This window comes from Manacus candei, unplaced genomic scaffold (genome assembly GCF_025592945.1).
Source record: "Manacus candei isolate 608988 ecotype Guabito, Panama unplaced genomic scaffold, ASM2559294v1 h1tg000063l, whole genome shotgun sequence".
In the NCBI taxonomy this organism is placed as follows: Eukaryota; Metazoa; Chordata; class Aves; order Passeriformes; family Pipridae; genus Manacus; species Manacus candei.
Genome location: NW_026138111.1, coordinates 3,901,385 through 3,929,050, shown reverse-complemented (window position 1 = coordinate 3,929,050; position 27,666 = coordinate 3,901,385). Strand labels below are relative to the sequence as shown.

Genomic DNA, 27,666 nt, shown 5'->3' with positions numbered 1-27,666 from the left:
CAACTGATCTTCTACCTACCACCTTATTTATTTTTTACCACTGGTATAAATACAATACACCACAACATATAAAATGCAACCTTGACTCAGCCCCTCTATAATGCCAACCTTTCAATTTTGACTGTCATAACTGCTACTAGGAATGGATTCTACTAACTGAACTTTACATGTGATATAGTCAAAAGGGTAGGCTTTTGATCATCACTTGGAGGCATTTCTAAAGAATGATTCATCTGATCTAATGCAGACATCTAAATTAGGTCTGATGAACTGACCTCAGGATGTTATCTGTTTCCACTAACTATAAAAAGTCAACTGAATTGTAAATACTTATACCCGGACCTTCCTGATAGACTAGACAGAGATAATTATGGTTTAAAAGAAAAAAAAAAAGTAAGATTTTCTAGCAACTGCAATGTTAAAAGTCTGTTTCAATGCCTGTAGTTCCTAAACTGTCATATGATATACCATAACCACATACCAAAATGCATCCCGCAGCCAAGATACTATCTAAAAGTTCAAAGATGCAATACAACAAATAGCACTGAATGCTGCTCTGTTCAGGTGGGTTTGCATTGGTCAAGGAGATAAAACTGCAGCAGACAACAGAAAGCTGTAAGGTGGTGACACACATTACAAACTTGCATCTGTTAAAATCAAAAGCAGACAGAATCTTTTCAATCACCTCAAAACAAGCACATGAAATATTTTCTAGGTAAGGTGACAATATTATAATTTTACCATCAAGACAATTATAATATTAGAAATGGTAAGTACTTATTTTAACAGTTACACAAGACAAGTAAGAAAATTCCTCAGAGTTACAGATGCACCTTAGACAATAATAAAAGCCAAAATTCTGACAAAATCCTCTTAACCCTGGACCAGAAGAGGACCTGAGTGCTTTAGTGATCTAGGCTTGACTACCAAACTCACCAAGCCACCCAGACATCTGAATGTCTGAAGACTCCTCTGTTTTCAGAGTTTGCTGTCCAAACATTTAGAACTCTGTGTATGTCCACTACATTTGCCAATTTAATTAAGATCAGTGAAATCCCATGTAGAATCCCTGAACTGACATTTCTTCACACAAATCATCAGAGGAGTGCAATCCAATACATATACTGAGAGGATGCCTAGTCCCAAGTTAAGAACAACAGAGTAGCAATTTAACTTAAAACTACAAGTAAAATAGGTAGAATGTTTCACGTATTAAACAGTTAAATGAGCTCTTTCCCCAAGCACAAGACAATTTCAATTCCCTCTTCTTGACAAAACATCCACCATGTTTCAGCAAAGCAGAAAATATACTTCTCTGGTCAACTGGCAAGGACACCAAATATAAAAGAAGAGGTCTGTTTTCTGTGTCCCTGGCCACCTCTCACTGGAATTTTTACAATATAATCACATAAAATATCAGTTTTGAAAACAACAATATCAGACCTACTCTCTTTTACAGGGAAAAACAGTAAGATAGTATATTCCACTCTTGGCTCTAAAAACACAGAGCCACACAGCAATCCACCTGTAATGAAGAACAGTTCCAGCAATCCTCTCTGTAAAGCAGGTAAATAGTGCATTTTATCAGTAGAAAGATGACTACCCTTCCCCCAGTGCTGTCAACTCTTTCAAAGAATAACATGAAAGGAGAAAAATTAGATGACTAAGTACCAGGAGAGAGTTCCAGGCTATGCATGTTGATCTGCTGCAGATATCCAACTCAGAGGTACTTGATTTAGTATCTTAAGACCTGTCTCTCCAATGTTTACACTGATAGGTTAAGAAGACATAGTCCAAGCAATGCATAACATTCTCTCTTCTTTGTTGCCTGACGTTTACTCTATTCAGCAGCATGTAACTTCTCTGAAACACTACACAGAAAAAGCAGATCTTTACCACAACTACAGGTTAGTTTTTCTGGCACTGACCACCACCACAATTGAGTCCTTCCATAGATTTTGTACTGTTTGAGTGTCTTCCTCTTTTGATATCCACAAACCTTATCCAGATTGATAGCTAAGTCTGATTTAATTTATCTCAAGGAGACTGTGAAATGGGAAACTCATGTATTTTCTCTAATTTTGTTTTCCCTTTTGATGGAAATATGTGACACAGATATGGAAATTGAGATTAACAGGACTATATTTTAAGTGTTTGCTGGTACACAGGACTCCCATAGGACTCACATTGCTTAGCATGGAATTCAAGAGGCTATGACATGCCCTCTTCTGCTAGGACAAAACAACAGCCTTAAGTATACTCAAAAAGTTTATAGATCTATGGACACGTATCTTACCTCTCGCCATTCTTTGTTTCCAATTGCTTGTGTGTACAAAACACAGACTGTGAAAAGAAAAAAAGAAGTTTGGTCATTTTCAGATTTTAACATATCCTTAAATTAAGTGAACTAATTCTGTAGTCTCTTGTGCTGTTGAAATTAGTAACTAGGACAATCAAATATGTTTTCCCTCAGTGTTAAGTATGTCTAACCAGATTGGAGACAATATGGTCTAGCTGTCGAAGAAACGAGCAAATAAATGGCAGTGGTTCTAAAATGGGAGGCAGCACTTATGGTTGACCCCCAGCAAAGTACTTGACAATCTTCAGCAGTAAAACTGGATAAAAGCAGGTCTTCTATAAGTGTGGATGGTCAGGCAATTCTAGATAATCTAATGCATAATTACCCTAAAATATGCTTCCTTCAAGAGAGAAGAGCATTAAATTAAAAACAAATGAGGACTCAATCGAAAAAAGACAAGGGAAATAAAAGTTGGAAAAGGAAAATAAATTACTTCTCAGGTTTTCTTCCTTAGTTCTGCTTCAAATTATTTATATAAAAGTATCTTGCATATACATACTTTATTTTTTTAAACTAAAACCTAATAAAAAATTGAATCAATTGAGCTTTTGACCTAAGCTGTTTTTGAAAGACCAAGCAGAACAAACCCACAGGTGTCACTCATCTGTATTTCTAGTACAGCACCCACTACAAATTTATCTGCAGTTTTCATCACAGGGGACTGGTGACAGGTACAGGTCTTTTAAACACTATTATAAGTACAGATCATTTGCACTAAAGGAGCACTAGAAACTTTAATTTCTACAGTCTTGATCTAGTTGCAACTACCATAACCAAATTTTTACCTGAAACTCTTCTACAACCTCTTTCTAAACAATGGAAATACAGATATTTGAACGCTTTTTTTCCTCAACAAATTATTTTCCTGTGCCAATCATTATTTTTTTAAAAGAAAGTTAAAAATAATACTGGTTTAGGTTGTAGCCTTGAACAACAAAGGTAGAGGTCTGGTTTTGTTTGCAATGAAGTGAGAATCATCAACAGACCAAGGTAGAAATGAAGTCAAGCTTCAAACTACATTTTCTTCTTACTTGAAAAGTATTTGGTCTGCACTAAAAAAAAAATCCCCTTAGGCAGTAGCAAATAAGAGGAGGAACAGAAAAATGCAATTTCAATATTTTAGCTCACATAGAAGTTAAAAGTTAACACTTTTTTTTTTAAAATGTCTAGTAGATGAAAAAAGCTTTTACATAAAAAAAAAATATTCTCTGGAGATGTCTGTCTTTCTCCATTTACTCTAAATAAACCCTTGGCAATCATGTGCTCAGCTTTGGTTACTGCTTATGGTAGACTGAACCCAAACCAAAAAGACTATTTTTACAGCACACTGTGGAGCAGACTGCTGAAGTACATTACATGATGAATGAAGTGAAATGGGAAAATGTGAGAAAACAATGAAATGGAAGCTGTGAAATCAGCTACAGGAAGTTCTGAAGGTTACTGAAATTCTGACTAACCTTTACATCTAGAATTGTAGAATCATAGAATATCCTGATCTGGAAGGGACCCACAGAGATCAAAGTTCAACTCCTGGCCCTACACAGGACAGTCCCAAGAGTCACACCATGTGCCTGAGAGTGTTGTCCAAATGCTTTTTGAACTCTGTCAGGCTTGGTGCTGTGACCACTTCCCTGGGGAGCCTGTTCCAGTGCCCACTCTCTGGGTGAAGAACCTTTTCCTAATATTCAACCTAAACCTCCCCTAACAAAACCTCAGGCTGTTCCCTTTGGTCCTGTCACTGGTCATCACAGAGAAGAGATCGGTGTCTGCACCACATCTTCCCCTCCTGAGGGTGTTGCAGAATGCAGTGAGGTCTCCCCTCAGACTCCTTCAGACCGAACAGACCAAGTCACCTCAGTCACTCCTCATATGGCTTCTCCTCTAGACCCTTCACCATCTTCACAGCCCAGTCTAGTAAGACCTATGTCAAGGTAACACTGGGAGAAGAAGAAAATAAAAAAGAAAAAAATATTCTCTGGACACACCCCTACTGCTAACATGTAGGTTCTCAAACATTCCTTACACTTTCCCCAGTGGAAACATTTTTTTAAACTAATGTTACCAGTTCTGCAGTAATGAATATTTTCCAATTTTCAGCAGTGGTTTCCAAGAATGCAAATGTCTTACCAACTGCAAAAGCAGAGAGAATTGTGAATTTTATCCATTTTGCCAAGGGCTTACATCTAAATTTTCAGTTAGAAATTTCTCATACCTATAATCCCAGCTGAGAATAAAACAGAAGAGGAAAGGTCACTATTTACAGATAATATGCACTTTCATTATTCAGATACTTGTACAATTCAGATCTTTCTTGAACATAAGTATTTTTCACTACTGATTAGCTGCTTTATTTTTTGTACTGCATCCTGCCCTGTGTATCAGTGTTAATACAGTAAACTAAGTAAAACCTGCGCATTGCAGCAAGAACAAAAATATTAAAAAATTAGAGATTTAATACTGAGGAGAAGAAAGAAACAACACAACTGTAAAATATCCACTACCATGAAATAAAAAAAAAAAGAAATATTCTGGCACTACTTTATCTCCCTAGTTTGTGAAGCCAAATAAAAGAACAGCTGTGAGCAACAACTGTTACATCCACACCGCCCATCTCAGTTTTCGCAAACGTAACAAAACATCTATCCCATTTGAAGGAAGACTTATCTACAATAAAGCTGACCTTTTCCCCATGCTGCCACAATCTTTTTATGGTACTAGTTTTAGCAGGGCTCACCATTACTCTTCACTGACCAGTTTCTACACCTTCTAGGCAGAGCTTCCCTAAGGTGTTTTTGTCCCAGCTGCCACAAGATTCTTCTCATTGTCAGTGTCTTCCATGGGGAGGTCCCCTGGAGGAAGAGTTTTTATGTCTTCAGTCTTTCATATCAGATCCTTCTTATGCCTAGACTCAGGCATCACAGGGTTCCCAAAGAGGACATTCCATCCTGACTACAGCGCTGCCACCACAGCTACACAGGGGCTCAGCTTGGCTAACCAGAGCATGGGAAGAAAACAATTCTGCCTAACTGTCATTAGACAGAAGAAATATGCCAAAATCATTAATCTGTATCTCCTTCGCAGGTCTTATCCCTGCCTCATCAGGGAAGCACTACTGTACCTCAATTCTCTACAAGAAAGTAACAAAAAAACCTACCCCCATAGGTTTTTTTCAAAAATATTCCTAGAAAAAACACTCTCCAAACTGGAAGAGCCGAATGGTCCAAATGCTACAATAAATCAGTATATATGACTTGGTTTGACTTCACTGAGCAGAAAGAATTGTCAGTAAGAAGCTTCAGTATTGTTTAAAATACTTCCTGGACAAGGGCTATCCAAGTCTGTCCCATCTGTATCTAACATCTCTACTCTACAGTTATTTCTGTAACTTGCCTCTAGGGAAGCAAAGTGACAGATTCCTCTTGGCATGAATATTCTAGATTGCAGGGAAGTGGTCAGAACTGGAATAAATACTGAGCAGCAATCACAGTATCAAAAAAAGGCCAAGTAAAAGCTCCGAAGAAAACCACAGAAATCAGACTTCCCTTTCTAATTTCAGGAGAAGGCTGTTTATGTTGATATGGAAGTCAGCTATATTCATGTGTGTCCCACTGAGAAAAAGACCAAGAAAATAAAATGGGATTTTCACTATCAGTATGATCCTTAGATAACTGTGTGAGAGTATGAAAGGCATACTAGAATTGGCCTAAGCAAATCCAATGAGACCTCAACATGCAGAGTGACTCTACATGGTTCTATCTCATATGAGATCTAACAGTTGCACACTCAGTGGCTCTAAAAGTGGATCTTGTGAAAGTGGCCAGATGCTGGGTTTGACACCTTTTTAGCTACAGGATGAAGTTACTGTATATACAGAGCAGCCTAAGAATGGCCTTTGTTCGAGCAAAGAGACGTCGAGGAAAGTTATCCTGCCTTACTTCCAACTCTACACAAGAACAGCATGGATAAGCAATGTTATGATACTTTAAAAATATTTCCATATACTCTGAATCCATTAAAAAAAATATCACTAGTTTACTTCTCAGAAATATTTTAAAGATAGATATTAAGATTTCTCTAGGTTTTCCTGCCACTTTGTTTCCTTGTGTCCCTTCCCCAGCATGGGTCACCCACTAGCCACAATCATCTGGGTTTGCTCACCTGCTCTGGTTTGGGCTCTGTACAGGCTACAGAGATGTACTGCCTTTTGCATGGAGCATCTCTTTCCAAGAATGCATCTCCAGCAGTGCATCTTTGGAAGTGCAGCTCTGGCAATATCTTCAACGGCTGTGTCTCTAACTGCTGACCCTTTTTTACTAAAATATGTTTGAGCAGGGGGCACTGTGTGCTCCCCTGGCTGGTAGAAGTTCTGGCAGGCAACCGCTACTCACATGGTTTTCAGAGCTGACTGAAGCCAGCTGTGACAGTCACAGGGTGGCTCATGGCCTTCTCAACACAGGTCACATTGCAGTCCCCTGCTACTCAAACCCCGCAGTTTATGACTAATACAGTTCCTGTCTGATAAGAACTTGAAGCACTTGCCCTTAATAATATTTGAGCTTAAAAACTAGACACCTTATCGCTTCTGTTCAAAGGTATCTTGATTCAACGTAAGAGACCTCCGAAATCAGTCAGGGCAATAGGTCACTGAGCACTCTTCAAAACAACTTAACCTACACAACAGGGTCTTTTTTAGCCAATTAAAAATTTTTAGTAATACGCAAAACACTCAATTCTGCTTCTGCATGATCTCCCTACACCAGAGGCATGGTAGTGCCTATGCCTCCTCTTAAAAAAAAGAAAGTTTTATAGATTAGAAATGTCAAAGGTAGTCCTAACTTCCTGAAGCTTTTCCCATCAAAAGGGTATTGTGGAGTATCTCTCAATAAATTTTTGTTAAAGAATGTAAACACATACTCTCACAGAAGTACTCAAATGGAGTCACACTGTCACATGACTCAATATTCAAGTATATCCCATCAGGACATGGTTGCATGTCCAGACACTTGATAGAAGTATATGTGTCCTGGGTTATTTCCAATGCCAGTAAGCACAATACATGGTAAACTAAGGAAGAAAAGCTCAGGTTTAAAAAAAGAAAATTAACTTACAGATAATAGCAAATGGAGAGTCGTAGGGGAGACAACATGACACAAGACACCATAATCTAAGGACCAGCCTATTAACACTACAGAAGTACTTTGATTAAACACTATCAGGAAAAAAAAGGAATTTTTTTGTGGTCTCATGTCCTTGATAGAAGTTTTAGAAAGTGTCCAGTACAGGAAGACAGTCACAGATTTTTTCATAGGCAGGAAACCTTTCGGTCACATTTCAACACAACTTATGGGGAAAGCATGTGTCACTATCTTAAAAATCTGAAAACATTAATTCATAAATCATCATACCACTCTTGATCAGGAAAGGTTGTGTTTCCTACAGATGAATTAACTTAATTTCACTTTTCAGCATCTGATTCTAAGGTCAGTGGACACCATGTGTCAGAGACTGAAATGGTTTATGATTTATGCATCCCAGGAGTTTGCAGTCTTTGACTTTTGCCCTAAAAAGGCAAGGAGATACCTCAGATGGGTAGTTGGGCCCATCCCTCCAGTGCTAAGCCCTAAAAAGGCAAGAAGATACCTCAGATGGGCTAAACCCTAAAAAGGCAAGAATATACCTCAGATGGGCTAAGCCCTAAAAAGGCAAGAAGACACCTCAGGTGGGCAATTGGGCCCATCCCTCCCTCCAGTGCTAAGCCCTAAAAAGGCAAACAACTCCTCATCCCAGGGAGGTGCAAAAGCATGCTGAGGGTATATAAACTGACTGGTGACTTTGGGATTTTGGGAGTTCTCCTTCTTCCCCACCGCCTGCGAATCAAGACCGTCACTCTCAAGCATCGCTGGATCCAGTGGGCGGTGACTTTTTTCTTTTGCACTCTCAGTTTCTCTTTTCCCTTACTCTCATCCTGTTTTTCCTCTCCCCTAAACAGTTTATCCCCCCCAAAAAGTTATCTCTATGTTGCATTGTTTTATGACAACACTCAAAACACTAGCATACTTGTTGATACAAAATTGTTAAAATAAACTTTGTTTTCAGACAATGATTATTTAGCGTCATTTCACTTCAATCCACCCCAAGGGAATTATTGATAAAAACCTGAGTTAGCCCCCACCCTTTTCCTGGGGCGGGTCGTAACACTATGTACTAGCAGCAACAAGCACTTCTTATTTATTTAGAATTTTGCTTAATAGCTTTGAAAAAGATCTGGAACAACAGATACTAAAAAAAGAAAGAACGACTCAACTTTCCTGCATTTATTAATTTTATGAAACTTTAGGTTGACTGCTAAATAAGGGACTATTTAGCTCAGGAAAGCAATATTAAATGCAATCTTTAAAATTGCAGTTCACATAAATGATGTGTAACTTATTTAAGTGTAACTTAATTACTCTACGTAATTGTCACAAAGACAATGTGCACCTAACTGATGCTGAAGAAAATCACCCATCTAATTTTTAATCCATTTTTTTGCACATTTGCAACACATAATGAGAAGAAATGATAAAATGCTATATACTTACTTGGATCAGATTTAGAAAACGTATCTCTGTCCAAAAGATTTCTACAAAAAAAAAAAAAAGACAAAAATAATCTTATGAATTAAAAATTCTGAAATATGTAAATCAGATACCAGTGTATATATATTTTTAACAGTTTTAATCAAGAGTCAGCTTAGTTTTCTGCTCTCCTAATATGCAAGACTTACTCAAAGTCAGTCAGCACTAACACTTGAATCTTCTTACATTTCATTTTATTATGCATTTTGGACTTGAGTAAAATGTGGCTCATTTACTCCAATACCATGTACTCCAATACCATGAAGTGAAAAGCAGCCACAAGCACAATTATATATAAGATGAACATCAAGAACAAAAATACCTTTAAATCACAAATATGTATCAGAGATTAACTTGCTAGTTGAACCCAAAAACTTTAGACTATACTTAAAATAATGTCTATGAGATTTCAGAGCCATCAGGAAATATCTGTAAGAATCTGTCATGGATGAGAACTAAAGCAGACATGGGACACAACAAAATAAGGAATTTTCTAATTACCTACAGAATACCTAGGAATAAGTAGTAAGAATTAATTTCTTTGTTATGCAGTGCAGTCCCAATATTGTAGCCACACTTCAGCCAACTGAGAATCATACACAGATAAGCAGACTCAAATTAACAGTAAGTCTAAAGAATCAGGACTGAACAGAAAACCAGTCTTAAAACAGTTACCAACATTTCATCATTCAAAAAATAAAAATTTAGAATAATTAAACTTAAAAAAATATCTTGACAGACTAGAAAAATGTTCTGAAACCAGGATGCTATTGAATAGGGATAAGAAAGAGCTATTAAACTTAGCAAGGTAGTTAGGTATTAAACTTAACAGTAAAGTGCAGCATAGCTACATGTAGTAGATATATAGCAGTTCTGTCAAAAATGGTTCTAGACATCACAGTTGACCACAAACTGAACGCAAGTAAGGGGTTTTTTACCTTTGGGGAAAAGGTAAACTGGAATATACGAACAAAAATGCCACTTTAGACTAATTGTCTGGTTTTCATAATATTGGTAAACACTCAAGTCAAGCAATAGTATTTTGGACACTCCAGTTTCTTGCAATCTAAGACAGACATGGAGCCTCTGGAGCTCAGCAAAAGCAGAAATAATCAGAAGTATTTAGACTACATCTATGAGAAAAACACTGTTGCAAATTGAAACTGACCTTGATGTAGACAGAGCACAAAGGAACACCTTTAATCCTAAATTGAATCTTCTGTACCGCAGGCACAGAAGTTGAACTTTATTCCGTTGCTTTACCGCCTTTCATTGTTAAAGGTGGTCAGATATGATGGGAAATCTCCACTGTCTTCAAGAACATGTAAGGTAGTTACAATTTCTACTAAGTCCTTTGCTTGTACCCCAGAGCAAGAGGAAGGATTAAATAACCAGTTTACTTCGCTTACAACTTATTATCTTTAATAATTAGTAGAGCCTCTTCAAAGGTCACCATTTATTACTCTCATTCAGATCTAAATCACATTATTTTTTGTGCTACTGAACAGTGTTGAAAAGTGTATTAATATTTTGTTCAATATAGGTGTTCTAAGTGGTCCACTCAGACTTCAACAAGGAAAAGATACTGTATTACAAAGTTAGGTATTGGCAAGTTCACATTTCAGAACAAGCAGTATGAACAAAAGATAGCTTTAAATGAATATTGGATGGATCTGTTTTATTTAATTTAGCCAAAGTAGCACTAGCATTAAAATTATTACTTGTGAATGAACCTGAATTCTGCATGCACTCATTCTTCAGAACTTCTGTGATCTATTTAGAAGTGTGATTTTCATATATGCAAACAATTATACTAAGAGAAACTGTATTCTACCTTAACAAATATTAACAAACCCAGGAAAATCAGCAAATTCAAATCAGTATTTGACAAAAATCACTACAAACTGCTTTAAAGGACAGTACAGGAAGTTCTGTAATATCAGAATTACCAATCCAAAATGAAAATTGCCTCCTATGCCTCTATGTATCTACCTAGATACACCATTAATAAATGGTACATAGAATTGGATTATCTGAAAATGAATTGCTATAAAACATCAAAATTAGAGTTATATGAAAGAAATAGTACATTAAGGTTTGGGATAGGCCTCTCATATTCACCACTGGAATTCCAAACAATTTTAATTCCTCTGCATAATGACTATGCAGTGACTTAATAATTGGTATGTTAAGTGTTTGCCACCGCAAATTAAAATTAAGTCATCTTAATCATTCTTATAAGAAGATAAGGTGCTTTGAGTTCTTTAGATATTTCCTACTCTTATTGTGTTCCTTTTTAAGTTTTTTCCCTGTTTTCCAATGCACATACTAACATAAAGACTGGCCTGGTACTGTAAAGCTCAGTCTATCCTGATACTTTTATTCCAGCAGTTGCAAAAAGCAGCCACCATGGGAACAGCAGAAAAACAAGGTAAGAATCTGTAATACTTCTGAGAATGTTCCTGGTCTTCAACCATTAGCTGCTATTAAGTACTTCTTGAATTAAGAACATTTCTACATAAACAGTATCCTTGAAAGGATTGCAAGGGTAGAGATACCAAAGTTTAATGCTGTAATTCAGGTCAGTGTCATCAGTTCACAGGTTTGAACTAATACAGCTTGCAATATCCTCAATTCAACCCTTCACACATTTTCCCATAAATAAACAATGTCTTCAGCAAAGTTTGCAGACATGCCTGATCATCCAAAACATTAGTAGCCAACCAAAATAGTAACATAAGAACTTAGCAAGCTGTTGAAGCAGTGCAGCCAATTTCAAAAGGAACTTAAAAGATCAGTGCCAATGGGAAAAAAACTCTAACCAATCAACCAAAAAAAAAACCAAAAAAAAAAACAAGAAAAAGTGTGATTTGTCCACTAAATCACCTAACAACTCAAGAGGCTGCTCAATTTCATTTGTGCATTTTCATTTTAAGGGGATAACAGTCAAAGTGCTCCTTTAAATATGCAAAAACTGCATGGTACATAAGCACAGGACAATCTAAACTCACAAGAAATGGTAACAGCAAAATAAGAAAGAAGATCAGATATACTTCTAGAGCTGTAGTAGTCTTCATACTCTTAATTTTCAATGGCACTTTCTGTATAGGCTGAGCGATAGAGTGTAGTTTTTCCATTTTCCCTGAGAAAAGCATTCTCTTTAGAAGTACACTGGTTTGTTTCAGGAAAGCTCATACACTCAGAAACCAGAAATATCTGAAACAACTTCTTCTTTTTCCTAATCAAAGTATCAAGAGAAACAGACCTGCATTTTGACTGAACATGGTGAGTACTTTTTTTTCCTACATCCATTAAACCTTTAAGATAAAGAATGCAAAAAGAAAAGGAATTGCTATCAATTATGGGGGGGGGGGGAAGACACATGTTTTTATCTGGAGAAACATGCACATCAAACACCCACAGCAAAGAAATGTATCGGAATATCTGTGCAGAAAGCATTATTCTATCAACACAGATCCTGAAGGAATTCATTCTGCACCTGCCCATTCTGGAGTGCAACCAAAATAGTTGCAACAGCATAGATGACTAAGGGGAAAAAATTAATAGGAGCCATGGCAATAACACCTACTTGGTCTAAAGTGGAAAGCACAAGACAGATTAGAAATGCTGCAATAATTTTTTTTCTGTATAATGAGAGCAATATCCCCGGAGGGGGGAAAGAAAAAAGGTAATCAGTAAATAAGATAAGTTAAAACATATTTAGCTATGCTTCACAGAGTCACACTGTTCACACAGTTTCATGAATGTAATAAAAATCTATCAAAATAACAGTTTCTGTCCAGTGCTTCAGAAAGTTTTTTAGAACAGAGTGTTTCACTTGGAAGGAAACTATAACAATCATCCAGTCCAACTGCCTGACCAACTCAGGGCTGACCAAAAGCTGAAATGTGTTGTTAATGGCCCTGTCCAAATGCCTCTTCAACACAGACATCGATCACATCTCTGGGAAGTCTGTTCCAGTGTTCGACCACCCTCCCAGTAAATAAATGTTTCCAAATGCCAAGTGTCCTGTACTATGTTAATCTAAACAACTATACATATAAATCATGTACTTCAAGATTCGCTGATCCAGTTAGCAGTGGCAGCTAACCAGACATCATCACAGTCTATGTTGCTTCACATCATCTCATGTACTCTATGTGTTATACGTATGTTGTTAGACATACACTAGAAAGTAGCATTTACTCATCTTGTTCACATACACTTTACTTCAAATTTTACTTCATTTTAATGATCAATATCTGAACTGCCCTCTCTGTAAGTTTTTTGTTTTAATTTAACCCAACTGCTAAGCAAAAGTAAATCCAATTCCCCCTTCAGAAATGACAGAAATCTTGCACAGTAATACAGAACTAAGTAGCTTAAAATCTGCTTCTCTACTTTAAGAACAAAAAATCTGTGTTGACTGGAAAAATACTTATTTGTACATTGCTTTCAACAACTCTGAAATCCTTAATGATAAATACGTAGTTTACTTCAAATTAATTTGTCAGAATCTCTCTGCGCGTTACACTTTTATGTTTCTCTTCATCTCTAGATTACATCTAAGTGCATGCAAAGATTCTTAGGCTGGGAAATAAAGCACTCAGCAGTCTGCAAACACAGAAGTTAGTTACCTGTGCAAAGTTATTTTTAATTTTTAGAAAATACACATTTTCAATGTGTTTTATTCTCATATGAGTATATAGTACTTCTCTCATACTTGTATCAGTCCATGGGAAAAGAAATAGTGCTTAGTTCATTAAATAAATGCATTTCTGTTTCCCTTATTCAATAAAGGGCCCATGCCCCTTTTTCAAGGAAGATCCTGAAAAAAAAAGAAGCGTCTCCTCACTTTTTACTGTGCAGAATAGTAGCCATTGTACTACTAATTGTAACATTAACCTAGTAGTCACTGACCCTTAGTTCTAAGTGATATTATTGAACTTGCCAGGGTCAAGGTAAGATGACACATGATCCAAAGAGACCTTCACTTGAGTGAAGAGCCCACTTGACTTCCTGCAGAGTAATTTCACAAGCAACTTTCAGCTGTAGTGCCAGTTTAAGTAGTCACCCTTCCCCAGCTATTTATTCTCTGCTTTTGTATTCTGTCAGAGTATAAAGCAAGCTATTAGCCTTCAGATCTCTAGATTCAAAACACCCTGGACTTAAAAATAGATCAGACAACTTCTCGGAATTTTACCTTCTTGTCAAAATAACCAGTTCTCTTAGAATAGGCTCACAGGTGAGAAAACAGTGGCCCTACTTAATAAGAGGCAATTAGGATGACCTCTGTCTTTCTGTTCAGATTGTCTTCATTCTTTGGGGCACTAGAAGTACCAGAAAGAAAACAAACATCTCTGATATACAACCTTAAGAAAACATCCATAATACCTCTTCATAACCCTTGGAGAAGTAATTCACTCTTCTTGTTCAAAGAAGACAAAGAAATGATTTTCAGCCTCCCACTAACTTTCATTGTCAAGTTAAACATATATTGATTCAGAAGCCGTAAGGGAAAAAAAGAGGGAGAAGCAATAAGAAGGATTAGACTAGCAGTTCCTCCATGAGTTTTATGACAACCCACAGAAAGCTTTCTCTGCCTAGACGTATGCAAACAATTTTAGGATGAAACCTCAACTGATGACTACTCCTGGTGTTAAAAACAAACAAACAAACAAAACAAAAACAAAAGAATTGCCAAGTTTATTCACCTTAACATAGCAACGGTTTTGCAGGAATTCTGTTGAAACAGACAGGAAGTAGTGGATTATGAAAATACACTTTTGCAGATGAAGCAGACCTGAACACAATCGTGAACTATTCCTGTTTAAATAATAAAAGTCCATTTAGGAATATCACAAACTGGTGGAACTCTGCTTCAGTACCAACCAAATTATTATTTGAGACCAACAGAATGAACCATCCATATTTATGTTGCTAAGTCTTGGCAGGTAAACAGCCTCTGGCTCTGAGCTACTGGTGATGTATCCTGGGGGATAGCCCTAAGGACTGCCAGTGTCAAAACAGCTATTCAATCTAGTGTCAACTCACCAGCCCTTTCCAGTTACTTTCATCCAGACCATCCAAATCCATAGATATGCTGCTTCATTTGAGTTCAGATTTTTTTTAGGACTGTATTGTTGCATTAATGATTTATATGTTTTTATACATACAGATTGGTTTTGCACAGTTTTTCTGAAACAATTCTTTAAAAGGTATACATCAAAGAAATAACTTACAAAGCAAATGAAATAGAAAATGAAATAAAATTTAGCTATGTTAATTTAGCTATGTAAGTGTGACTTTGCAAAATGTAAAACTGCTTAAAAGTTTCTGCCCAAACTGTGGGCAATTAAGATAAAATAGCTTAGAGAATAGGGAAGGCTTTTTAGCACATAGAGAGGGGTGGGGAACCTGAAACTGTTTGAAATGCTAAAACTTTATGTAACTACTCTATAATAGTAAGAATAGGAGGTAAAACTAAGTGTCTATTTAGATAAGACAGACTGCAAAAAGAGTGTGTATATAGATAATTTTAAACTTGCTACTTTCAAACTGTATAAAAAGCTATGGTATTTCTTTGCTCAGTGGAGTGCACTGGGGAAAACATCTGCCCCTTTGCATTCCCCGGCCATAATAAAAGTGCTTTTCAGATTATTCAAAGGTTTCTTTGAATCAAAATATGTACCATCAATGTAATATTCATCCTTTCTCTGTTATTGCAGGACTGTTAGTGGTGAACCACTGCTCAGATGGACAGAGAAGGAAGGAAAATGATGAAAATAATGCTACCACGGAAAATCTTCATAAAAATACACTTAAAGTCACTGCACACTTGCTTGTATCTGGTCCATTTCCTGCTGTCAGGCTTCCCTTTATCCCTTCTGAAGCCTAAGACTGTTGGCTTCAGCTGTGGGAGGGTGTTACAGTAAGCCACCCATCAGTGTCCCACATCCTGTCCAGGGAGAAGCATGAAGTTTACAGTGGTGGCAGGGGCAGAGCAGATGGTCTCAGAAGGAGAATGATGTTCATGGCTTCTTCCTCCCTGCTCCGAGGACTCCCACATGAGCTAACATGTTCTTACTTCATCCACCTGCAACTCCATTTCACATCCACATTTACTGTACACTCTATGCAGTGTGTATAACATCTGCTTGAGACTTGCTCTTTCAGCTCTTTTGGATTTGTCTAGTTCCCAGTCTTCACCTCCTTAATAACCACTGGTAACCTCTTTACCGCACTAGTGGTCCCCAGTAGGGGGGGCATTCCAACCCCCCTCTTTTCACCCTCTGCTCCCACACCCAGCATAATGTGTCCCCACTTGCAAGGCCTCTGCTATCACACCATGACAACAGTCCTCTGTATTATATCATTCTGTGAGAGTCACAAATACACCATTACACACAGAACAATTACTTGCTACTACTATCTGTATAAAGAAACATGGTTATACCACACAATTACACAAGGACAAGCCAAGTGAAACTAAGGAGTAGCCACCCAGTTGCTAGAAAAAATCCACTGGGTTTGGGTTTGCAGCTAAGCAAAACCAAACAAAGCTCCTTGTCGACAAAGACAAGTTTAGACAAAACCTGACAAGTCCTGAGACTTGCACAGTTACTGTGAAACCTGGGGCCTGTGTGAAAGATTGGAATGTTAAAGGTTAATGACTCTAACAATTAGATTTGCAAAAGTAGTAGGGTGCTTTGCTGAGGCCAGGTTTGCACCCCCTGTCAAAGGGGAGAAGGAGAGCTTTTGTGTGTGTGGTGGTGCAACCTCTGGTCTGCATAACAGCCGAGGTGCAGAGGGGGTGTATTCCCACCACCAGAGGACAACCACACAAACACACCTTTGTTTAGTGACAAGATGGTTTTTGAGCCAGATAAGGGAAAAGACCAAAGGGCCCGTAAGTGGCAGATCCTGCAGGTGGGATAATGCTTTTAGTCAAGCCAATGTCCTCACTCCTGATAAGGCTCAGCTGTAAAATTCCCACCGGGGGGAGGTATTGGGACATTCACATATAAGTCTGAAGGTATTCATCCCTTCTGATAAAGCACAACTGGCTCAACTATGTAGGCATGAAAAACAGTGGTCATGTCTTAGATGGTGTCACAAACCATCGAAGACCCCGAATCACCCCCAGACTCATTTCTGGGGCCTTCCACCAGAGGACTGTGCATGATTCACAGCCTTGCGTTAGACTTTGTAAAACTCTCTCCCCAGGAGAGGTACCTGGACTTTCCCACCCGAACCTGAACATATATTACCCCATTGAACTTTTGGTTTCAAGGGCTTCTCCACCCCCAACAGATCAAGACTGCGCCCATCACCTCAACTGAGGGACATCAAAATTGCGATCATCAGGTATCATTGCTGGATCCACAGGTGGTGATACCTTTCTTCTCCACTATCTATTCTTTTTTCTTTTCCTTATATATTTTCTTAAGCGATATTTTTATACTTTTATACTGTTATATTTCTCTAGATAATAACCAAAATGACTACATACCTCCTTTCCATTGCAACCAGTTTGTTCTAAAATAAACCTGCCATATATGAATTACCTGCCACTGGTCATTCAGTGTCTTTTCACTCTAATCTGCCCCAAGGGATCTACTAACAAGAACCTCAGTTACCCCATCTCAGGGTCAGGTCATAACAGCCTGCCCCAACAATCCCAAGACTGAATTTACAGGGCAAAAGATCTGCCTTAAACTCTAGAAGTCACATGGCTTCATGCTTAAATTTCAAACAATATAGACACATAGGTGAAAACCAAACCATGGAGTCTATCAGAAGTGTATCTCCATGACTATTTTGAAGGACAACGTCACCCCTTTATATTTTTTCTCACGATACAGTAATTTTTCTCAGCTGAAGCAAGCTGGTTGTCTAGGCAGTTTCATTTCAAAGAAAAAACATGGAAGATCAACCTTCTGTTGCCAGTCACATAACCACTCCATGGACTTTTAATCCAATCTGGAAGCACATACACAAAGAAAGCAGGAAAATAAAAAACAGGTTTATAATCAGGATTAATTTTATATTCTGTATTTTCTACCATACAGAGTTACAAGCTCAATAATTTGTTATGATTGTTATGATTTTATCTTTTTTTTAATCATTGTGTCTTTCTGTGACAGGGACTTTCAATGAACTATTAATATTTCAGGAAAAAAAAGCAGAAGGTAAGTATCCTGGCTGGAGAGATATGATCTTGCCAGAAATCAATGCCCAGGACAAACAAAGATATAATTAAACATACTTTTAGGTACTGCAACTACTAGGAAGTGGCTGGTTAAAACTTTCAGACTGCCAAAGAAAAGGGAAAGCAAAAATTCTGAAGTAGTATGCTTTATTCCTCTGTGCAAGAAACTTGAAATTAAATTATCTTAATTACTGAGAATAAGGGTTGCTTAATTCCATTCAGCTCATTCATTCATGTTAGATTTCCGTACAAATTGTGAAGCAGCATAGAATTGATCCAAAACAGGCATGGACAACCAATTGTATTTCTGATGAATTAACCATGATAAGAAGTTTATGGTGCCTTTATGCACATTATGCCTAGTGTGGGAATACAGTGTAGACCCTATCCAGTATAAACCAGAACAATATGGACACACCGCCTGACTGAGCATAAAGCCTTTCAGAGTGGTAGCAAACTTCTGAATTAGCAAAGTGACCCTGTACTGTGTCAATATTTTATGACACTGTTACCATCTTTCAGATAATCATGTCATCTCTGATGCACTACTGGAAGTCATAATATTATAAAACTCAGCTTCACTTTCCTATAGATATTAAAAAAATTGCTCTCAAGAAAATAATTCTGATTCATAACTTCTCATTCAGTAAGTAAATAAACATTAATATGTAAATTAAAACTCTTCGCCTTTTTTCAAACATAAGGTTTCAGAATGGCTGTGGCTTAATCAGGTACTACAAGAAAAAAACTATGTTGGTCCACACAGTAACCATGATGAGAAGAAATCATCATTATATAAATCATAACAAAAAATAAAAAAACTTGAGCCCACTGAACTTCACTGAACTTTAAGTTCACACACAGCACAAACATCACGATACGTGATATCCACCATCTACTTGTGTTCTCAGCACTAAATGCACTAGTTCAGTCAACACATAGTAACTGCACTCATACTAGGGAAGATAGGAACGGAATATGAAGTTTTTCCAAGATTTAACTAGATTGGAATCGGTGAAGAACATCACCAGAGGGAAAACAGGATGACAGGTACATGGCCTGAAGCTTACCTGAAACTCACATAGGAGCACAAACTTACACACACAGCCGGTAAGAGAAGATTCAAGTCTAGGCACAGGCCCAAAATCAGTATCCAGTGCAAACACCCCTCTAGAGGAAGAGGAATCTTTGGGCTGGAAAACAATAATGAAGAAAAAGAGCCTATATCCTCTCTTCCATACTGACTGGAGGGAAAAGGTCTTGGTCCTTCACCACATGATAACTGTGCAAAATTATGCCAGGTTGAAACTAATAAAGATTACATGGCAGGTGACAGTAAGATTTTCATCAAACCACGGATGTCCTTCAGGGCATACAACAAAGGGAGCAACAGGGCACAGAAGGAGATGGCTACTAGAACAATTGATCCAGACAATAGTGGACTACTTCCAACACCAGATGATCCTCTGGGATGATACATGGAAGTTTTTCTGCCATATTAGATCTGGCTCTTGAGCCAAAGACTACAAATTCCTGATAAACTACATCTTACAGAGTCAGAAAAGAATTGTGAACTTTTTATTTGGTAGGCACTGAGTAGTAATAGCTAGAATTAAATTAATTTCTTGCTTTTTCTAGCATTTGTAAAATTACAGCCAATGCTGGTGTTCAATAAGCTATGGGAATGATATCAAAAGCTTTTAGTCATAACAAAATCGCAGAAAGAATATCACCTGATATTAAAAAATTTCCTGGATTTTACAATTTTGATAGACAATTTTGCATCCCATAAGATGCACATTTCCTAAAGGCTACCTGATGTTCCCCTGAAGCTAAACCAGGCTGGCTTGCAGAATAAGAAGTAGTGCAATTCCATCTGCATAATTCTGAACCTGGCTACTTTGATAACATTGGCAGCATGAGCATGCAGGGCAGATTAACTCGGGAAGCGCTGACAGACTACACAGAATTAAAAGCTAAGTGAATAGAAGCTCTACCCTTATGAATAAGACATACAGAAAGAAGAAGACATGAAAGAACATTGCCCAGAGTCCCAAGTTTATTTTGTGGCACAAACAGCCTGCAGTGCTTCATCGACCACCATACACCACCTATACAAACTAGAAGAACTTCCCTCATCTCCTATAATGAAAACAAGAAAAAAAAAAGAAGAAGAAAAAGCTAAGAAGAAGTAATAGTTATCAGCTAATAATTATTGATGTTAATTTGTGACCAAATTGGTTCTACAGTTCTTTGGTTATCAAGGAAAAGAAATGTCATGACCCAAACTGTTATAAAAACACTTCTCTCCAGGTATTTGGGAATACACAACTGCTAATTATTAAAGAATTTTCAGCATTCTCTGAACTTTGCAGTTTGCTCTTGCAGTCTTTCACAATTTAATTTAACACTACATTTCACAAGCTTTAGCCAGTGAATGTCTTTACAGATGAATCACAAACATGTGCTAATCAGTAATCTCTGCCCCAATGTCATTCTTTTTACACTCCGTTTTGAAGCACAATTTTGTAATCAAAAGCTGTCATCCAGCACATAGAGAAGGAAGGAATCACCATGGAAATTCCCATCCTCCTACCCTTGACATCAAGACATATCAGGGAGACTCTATTTCTTAAACAAGAAAAAAAAAAGGCAGTTTTAACAACAGACATGTATTTTGATGATATCTACAGAGAAATTAACAGTGTAAACTATACACTGAAATTAGTTACAAGTGAAGTCAGAATTGATTGACTATGTCCTATAACTACATTTCTTTGTAACTACCTGATGGATTCTCAAATCACTGTAAAACACTGCAGGTATATAAAAAGAATACCTGGAATGAAAGGTACACCCAGAATAAGGGAACTAGATCAAAGCCAGCATAAGAGTTCTGACATCTGTAAGTGTGACAGGTTATTTGAAGAAGCTAAAAGTAACACTAAAGGTCCTGGATTGCTTTTACACATAGCGGCACACCTTTCACTGGACCAGGGTTGGCGCCCGTGAACTTTGCAGAGACAACCAGTAAGTACATCAGGCTGTTCATATGACAGCCTAGTGACTGTTTCAGTATTAGAAATTCAATCTTACTCTATTTCTCATTGCTTCAGCCTTCTTTTGAAACGCACCCTTGATTAAACATCAAATCATACTTTATTTACTAAGGAAAGAGAGGGAGTGGTCTGACAATTCAAGTTTAGAGCGCTGCTGTTCTGTCCTAGTAGAAGTACTACTAACAGCAGCAACTCTCGGACAGCTACATTAGGAAATGATGCAACGGACTGTAGCGGAAACTTTGTCTCATTTCCCAGCAGCAAACAACACTAACAGTTCAAATTTTCCGCTAGAAGCTGCCAATTCTGCTGGTGAAAGGAACCGCCGCCCTGCAATTACTAGGGAATACTTGAGAAGTTGCGAATGTGAACGAAGATAAAAGCCCACAGATAAAATTATTTTTAGACCTCTAATAGGAAATTCTATGCGCTATGTGGGAGAAACCACGATTTCTGAAATACCAATAAACAAATGTCGAGGAACAAACCCGCGTATACTAGATTTGGCGTTACGGGGTGGCATTTTCGTAATTTCTCGGCACCAGCGTTACGATAAAATGTGACGAAGCAACAGAACACGCCCGCTTCCGTAACAGTTTTGCAAGAGCGCCTCGAAGAACTTACGACAGGATTTCTCCAGACGGGAGTTCTCCGTCCCCACCGCGGCACTTGGGACAGCTCCAGAAGTTAAAATACCTGCCGGAGAACGCTCTCTGCGCGCTCCTCGCCGCCACTCCCGCTCCCCCGTGCCGGCAGCGGCGCGGGCGGGATGCGGGGCGGCAGCAGCTGCTGCCCGTCTCGGCAGAGCCCGAAACCGCTGCGGGAGCGGGCGCTTCGCCCCGGGGTCCGCCGGCAGCTCCCTGCGGCGGGCACGCCCGGTGAGGGACAGCGGACTGCAGCGGGCTGGCAGCCGGCCCCGGGCTGCTCCCAGGCTCTGCCCAAGGCTGCGCTGACAGCTCGGCAGGGCAAGAGGGAAAGCGCCTCGCACAGCGCCGGGCGTGCGGAGGGCGTCCCGCGCTGCCCCTTCTTCTCCCCGCTCCGCTAACACCGCCGGGGCGAGGGGCGCCCTGCCCGGCGCACCGCGGGCACCTGCCCGCCCGCCCGTCCGCCCCCTCCGACGCCGCGGGGCGAGCGAGCCGCCGCCGTACCTGCAGGACACGGAGAGCTCCACCTTGGTGGCCGGGATGCTGGAGCTGAGCACGTTAAAATCCCCCACGGAAGCCATCTTCGGCAGCCCACCGCTCCTGCCCGGCTTCTGCTGCCCCGCCGGCTTCTCCAGCCCGAACATGGGGCAGCGCGGCGCGGGCGGGAAGGAGGGACGGAGAGAAGAGGCGGCGCCAAGCGGCTTCCACAGCGCGGCGCCGCCGCCCGCGTCGCGGAGCCCGTGAGCGCGGAGCCCCGTGAGCGCGGAGCCCCGGCCCGCAGCGCCCCGCACCGACCCGCACCGCCCCGCACCCGCGGGCTGCGGCCGCCGGCGGGAGCGGCGGAGCGGGAGAGGGGCGCTGACGTCACCGCGAGCGGGAGCCGCGCGTGACCGCGCCGGGCGCGGGGAGCCCGACGGGCGAAGCTCGGGCACGGAGCGGAGCCCCGCGGGGGGAAAACCGGCACCAAAGGGTGCGGGGCGGGGAAGGACCCCGGTGGAGGCAGAGCCAGGGAAGGTGCGCCTCCCTCGTCTCTTCCCCTTTGGCCCCTGTACGGAAACTCCCGTCCCGTCCCGTCCCGTCCCGTCCCGCCGGCTGTCCGGGGAATCCCCTCCTCCTGCGTTTGTGAGTGAGCGGGTCCGCACGCGGGATGCAGCGGCTGCGGACAGTGCGGGAGGGCCGCGCCCCGGCCGGTGACGTCCCGAACTTCAGCGCCCTGCGGCGAGGCGGGTTAATTCTCCCGAGGCCGGGACGGCAAACGCGCCCAGGCAGGAACGCGCGGGGAGTTTGCGGGGACCGACGGCGCGACACGGACGGGGCTGCGGGGCGGGCCCTCCGCCCCCAGGGGGCGCGACCGAGCGGCCCCGCGGGGCGGGCGGGGCGGGGCGGGGCGGGGCGATGCTCCGCCGGGAGTCACCGGGAAAGGGAAACACCTCCGTGCGGATGGCCCTCGGAAAGCCAACAGCCGCTACAGTTGCAAAGACTGGAGGGAAAAGAGGTGGGTTTGGTTTGGTTACTTTGTGCATTGAGACATGAGAAACGGGAATTTCACTCTATCGTACCCGTGTAGGCCCTTTCCTTTTTTTTTCAAGACCACCAGTTCAGTTGCCCTGAGTCTGTTCATAATGATTCACAATAGTCGCAACAGCTCCATCATCTTATATGTCATGTATTTAATTTGCATCCATTAGAATGGCATCACAGAATGAACGAGGCTGGAAAAGACCTCTGAGATCGAGTCCAACCTTTGACCCAACACCACCTCATCTACTAGACCATGGCACTAAGTGCCACATCCAGTCTCTTCTTAAACACCTCCAGGGATGGTGACTCCACCACATCCCTGGGCAGCCCATTCCAATGCCCAAATCTCAGCAGCCCCCAATATTCATTTTTCATCATAGCAATTTGGAGAGAGATGGAAGCTCTGCCATCGCCATGCCACAGGTGGGAAGGTAAGGCACAGGCAAATTAAATGCCATATCTGTAGTCACACAATATGTAGGACAGGTCAAAGATCATACAGTATAACCCCAAATCATGTACTGAAGTCCTCTACTCCTCTGTCTGTTAATAGTTTTACATGTAGAAATAAAGAAGTTTAATGTGTTTATTTGTAAAAGACAAATGTGACTCCAAAGGCACAAACATTATCTGAATACATCCATTTTGAATTTCATTTCTAGATTTTTGTTGCTATAATTCAAGTTCAATGCATGATCCTAGGTAGTACAACAAAATAATGATGGTGAGAGAATCCAAATGTTGACACCTGGTTAGCTCCTAGCCAAGGGAAGGAGCAGCAGTGGGAATTCAGAAGACAGTAATGTGTTCTTCAGTACAGGATAGATACTCCCTGTGTGCAGCACACATCTGAAACAAAGCTCCAGTGGCAGAAACTCAAGGAAGAGATCACTGATATTTTTATTCAGAAACTTCTGACCACACCCCACTTCTAATCTTCTGGCTCTTTGTTGTCAGAAATTTATCACCTGAATCTCTTTTCTTTATTTTCCTTCTCTTGTCCAGTTGCTAAACACAAAGCAATTTCTCATCAGGTATTTCTGAGGTATTTCCTCTTAAACCAGTCTGTCTGAAGTTTTCAGTACAGCCAAGAAACAACATACCTTCACAAATATTCTAGGTATGTCTTCAGGGAACCAAACCAGTAAGCCTACAGCTGAAATTGCTAAAAACAAAGAAACAAACAAACAAAACCACAAAAAACCCCAAAGACGAATTTAGTTCACTATTGTCTTTGTCCATACAGCAGTGTGAAGGAATGGGTGAAGGACCACTGGTGTCTTGAGAGGCTAATGCCAAGTACAAACAAGCTACAAAAAACCTAAAGAACAATTATTAAGAAAAAATTTATATAGTACATCACTATATATAACTGTTATAGTACTATAGGTGTGAGTAACTTAAAAGTATATCGTGTAAGTGTGATATGATCTTATATTATGCCCTACTAATCCACTTTACTTTTGGTTTGGTGGGGGTGTGTTTTGATCATTTTTTATATTATCCAATCTTAGTGCCTTATTCTACTTAGAAAAATGGAAATAATTGGTTATGGATGATTCCATAAATAAAGCATCCTATGAAAATAATGGAGGAGTTAAGGAAATTCAAATCTTCAGTATTGCTGGGGAGATATCTATCTTCTGTCATCATGGTTATAAAGGCACAGCTATTTTGTCTTCTATTGTTTTGCCTTTGAGTAAGTACACAGTTCTCATGCACTGAGTGATTTATATGGGAAAGAAAGAAACTAAAAACTAAATCAAGTGGTAGACAAAAGATGTGCACCAATGGGGCTAAATATGCAATATTATAATTCCACAGAGGCACCTTGTATTTTCTCATTCTTAAATGGCACTGAGGTGCAGGGACTGGAATAATACCCAGTTATTAGGACAGAGGCAGTTTTAGTATCTGGAATTTATGTGTAAAATACCTATCAGACTACAGTGCAAAAGAAACACCAGGGCTGTGTGTGATATATGCTAAGCTGACATTTGAATGACATCAGTGAATCTGTGAAAATTTTGCAGTGGAAAGCAGGACATATTTTCTTTGCTTTCTTTTGTGATTGTTACTTTATTATTGTTAGCTGTTGCTAATTATCAGATACCTACATAACTTGTTTCAACATCTGCAACCTAACTTAAGGAATGAGAGATAGACTTGCAGTAATTATAGCATAAACTAAGAACAAACTAGAGAATCCAGAATAGCTGTAATGCGTAACACCGAATGATTACTTTAAAACATCACTGCTTCCAGGTTTCAGGAGTATAATTGAAGCCAAATGCCACAGGATGCAAACATTGATTACTCCCCTCCACCCCCTCAGCTCTCTGCCTTGCAGATCATTATTAGACATCTCAAGAAAAGAAGTTTTATGATTAAATCTTTGCACTCCTGAAAAAAAATAAAATAAAAAAACTGCACACAGAAAACCAACACCAACTAATCTGTAGGAAGTCAAGGAACTGGAAATGACATCTTTTCTTTTGTAGATGTGATAGAGTATGTGGAGTGAGCTTAGAAATGAGCTTCAGCATTATTGGAACAAAACAACTGTGACTATGACACAACAGCATTTTCATGATAATGGCACACTTACTGAGTCTGAATTTGTAATGAACATACCATATTCTCTGGTTCTTCTTCAAATATTTGTTCAATAATTCTCTTAAGTAACATCCACTAAACATCATATTTTTATCCTGGCTGCTACCAAACAGTTTCTTTCAAGAGCCTGAAGAATGGAATGAACTCAGCCATAGCTTGGTCCTTTCTGATAGCTGAACATAGTACTGAAACAATCCTAATGCACACTACAGTTTGAAAATTGTTATATCATTCGTTGTTGCCTTTGATTACTATACTTAACTTCCTTCTTCTTTACTACTGCTGATTGTTTCAATTCACTGAACAAAGACAAGAAATTTAGTATTTGCTAGGATAAGTGGAACCATCATTACTGGAATCATCAACAAGCACTGTGTCTAATACTGACCACAGGCTTTAAAAACCATGTGTGCTACAACATGCAGATGGATATGTTTAGTCCCTTTATTCTTCTAGTGTGAATTATCTCCTGTAGCTCCATGATTTTGTAATCTTTCAAAACACAGAAATACTGATGAACTTCTATTTTTGTGACAGTAAAGTGTAAAGGAGGTGTCAGACTCAGAGGTTAGACATAAAGAAAATGTCTCTACTCCTTCAAGGTTTTCACTTTAAATACTAGTTTTTCAAGGGCTTATGTCTGCAGCCTCACAGGTGTCAGTAAAAAGTGTCTTGGCCTTCTATGTTTAAATGCCTTTGAAACCTATCCTCACTGTCTGCATGAGAAAAGAGTGCCTTGTCACCATGGCATAAGCATGAGGAAGGTTAGTGAGTCATCAGCTAATAATTTCACCATTTCTGTACCATGAAAAAATTAGTAATGCGTTTGTATACCTCTCTACTGATTCCATGCAGAATAAACTTACAAATTATATATACCACTTCCCTTCTTCAAAGACACAAAGGACAGCTATCCAACAAATATTCTCGTCTCACTATATTATATTTATCTACACCAGATTTGGCTGTGCTATGTATCAAAGCATCTTAAGCACTAGGTAAGTTTCCTGGATTATTTCAAATTTTCTTCCAGTTAGATCCAGGCCAGAGGAGAGAGATCAGCAACACAACCATATCCTAAGGTAAGTGTCCTTCCATAGGATCAGCATAGCCATTCCACATTAAGTAGCATCAGCTCCTGATACAGTTGTCAGTTTGTTCAAGAGCTCTTCAAAATGGCAAAGACCCCTGAAACACCCTCAGAGTCATCCAGGAGGTGTCATGGAATCCATTTCACATCTTAAACACAGCACTGCATAGTAAGGTCTCTACAACTATGAACAGAGGAATTTCATTTATGGACAGGCTGCCAGAAAAATGTAAGGATGCATTTAAAGCAGTTTTTCTAGAAAGACAATTCATGATCAGCTCATGGCAGCAAATTTCAGGTGCTGCTAAAGGGTGCTTAGTATGGCAGAAGGGATGGTAACAAGAAAATTGTCTGCATACAATTTATCTCAGAAATTCTAAAAATGTTATTTTAAATGAACATAAGATCAGATAGCCCCAAAATGAAACCTCAGCATGTTCGTCACAAGGTCAGCTGAACACTTAAGGAAAGTATTTTATTCCCAGAAGAGGAAGAGGAGAATCTACTTCTTCCTCTTCAGTCAATTCCCATTCTTTGGACTACTCTTGA

General features: G+C 39.6%; 1 protein-coding gene across 2 annotated transcripts in view; it reads right to left on the bottom strand.

Annotated features, from left to right (window-relative positions):
* Nucleotides 1–23,211, bottom strand: part of CPNE8 (copine 8) — a 108,108-nt gene extending 84,897 nt beyond the window's left edge. For both annotated transcript variants that reach the window (XM_051805021.1, XM_051805019.1), the window contains exons 1-3: nt 22,395–23,211; nt 8,941–8,981; nt 2,297–2,343 (exon numbers count right to left, since the gene is read on the bottom strand). In XM_051805021.1, the coding sequence (XP_051660981.1) occupies nt 2,297–2,343; nt 8,941–8,981; nt 22,395–22,534 (228 nt within the window). In that variant the 5' untranslated portion in view covers nt 22,535–23,211. The remainder of the gene's footprint in view (nt 1–2,296; nt 2,344–8,940; nt 8,982–22,394) is intronic.
* Nucleotides 23,212–27,666: the final 4,455 nt, after the last annotated feature.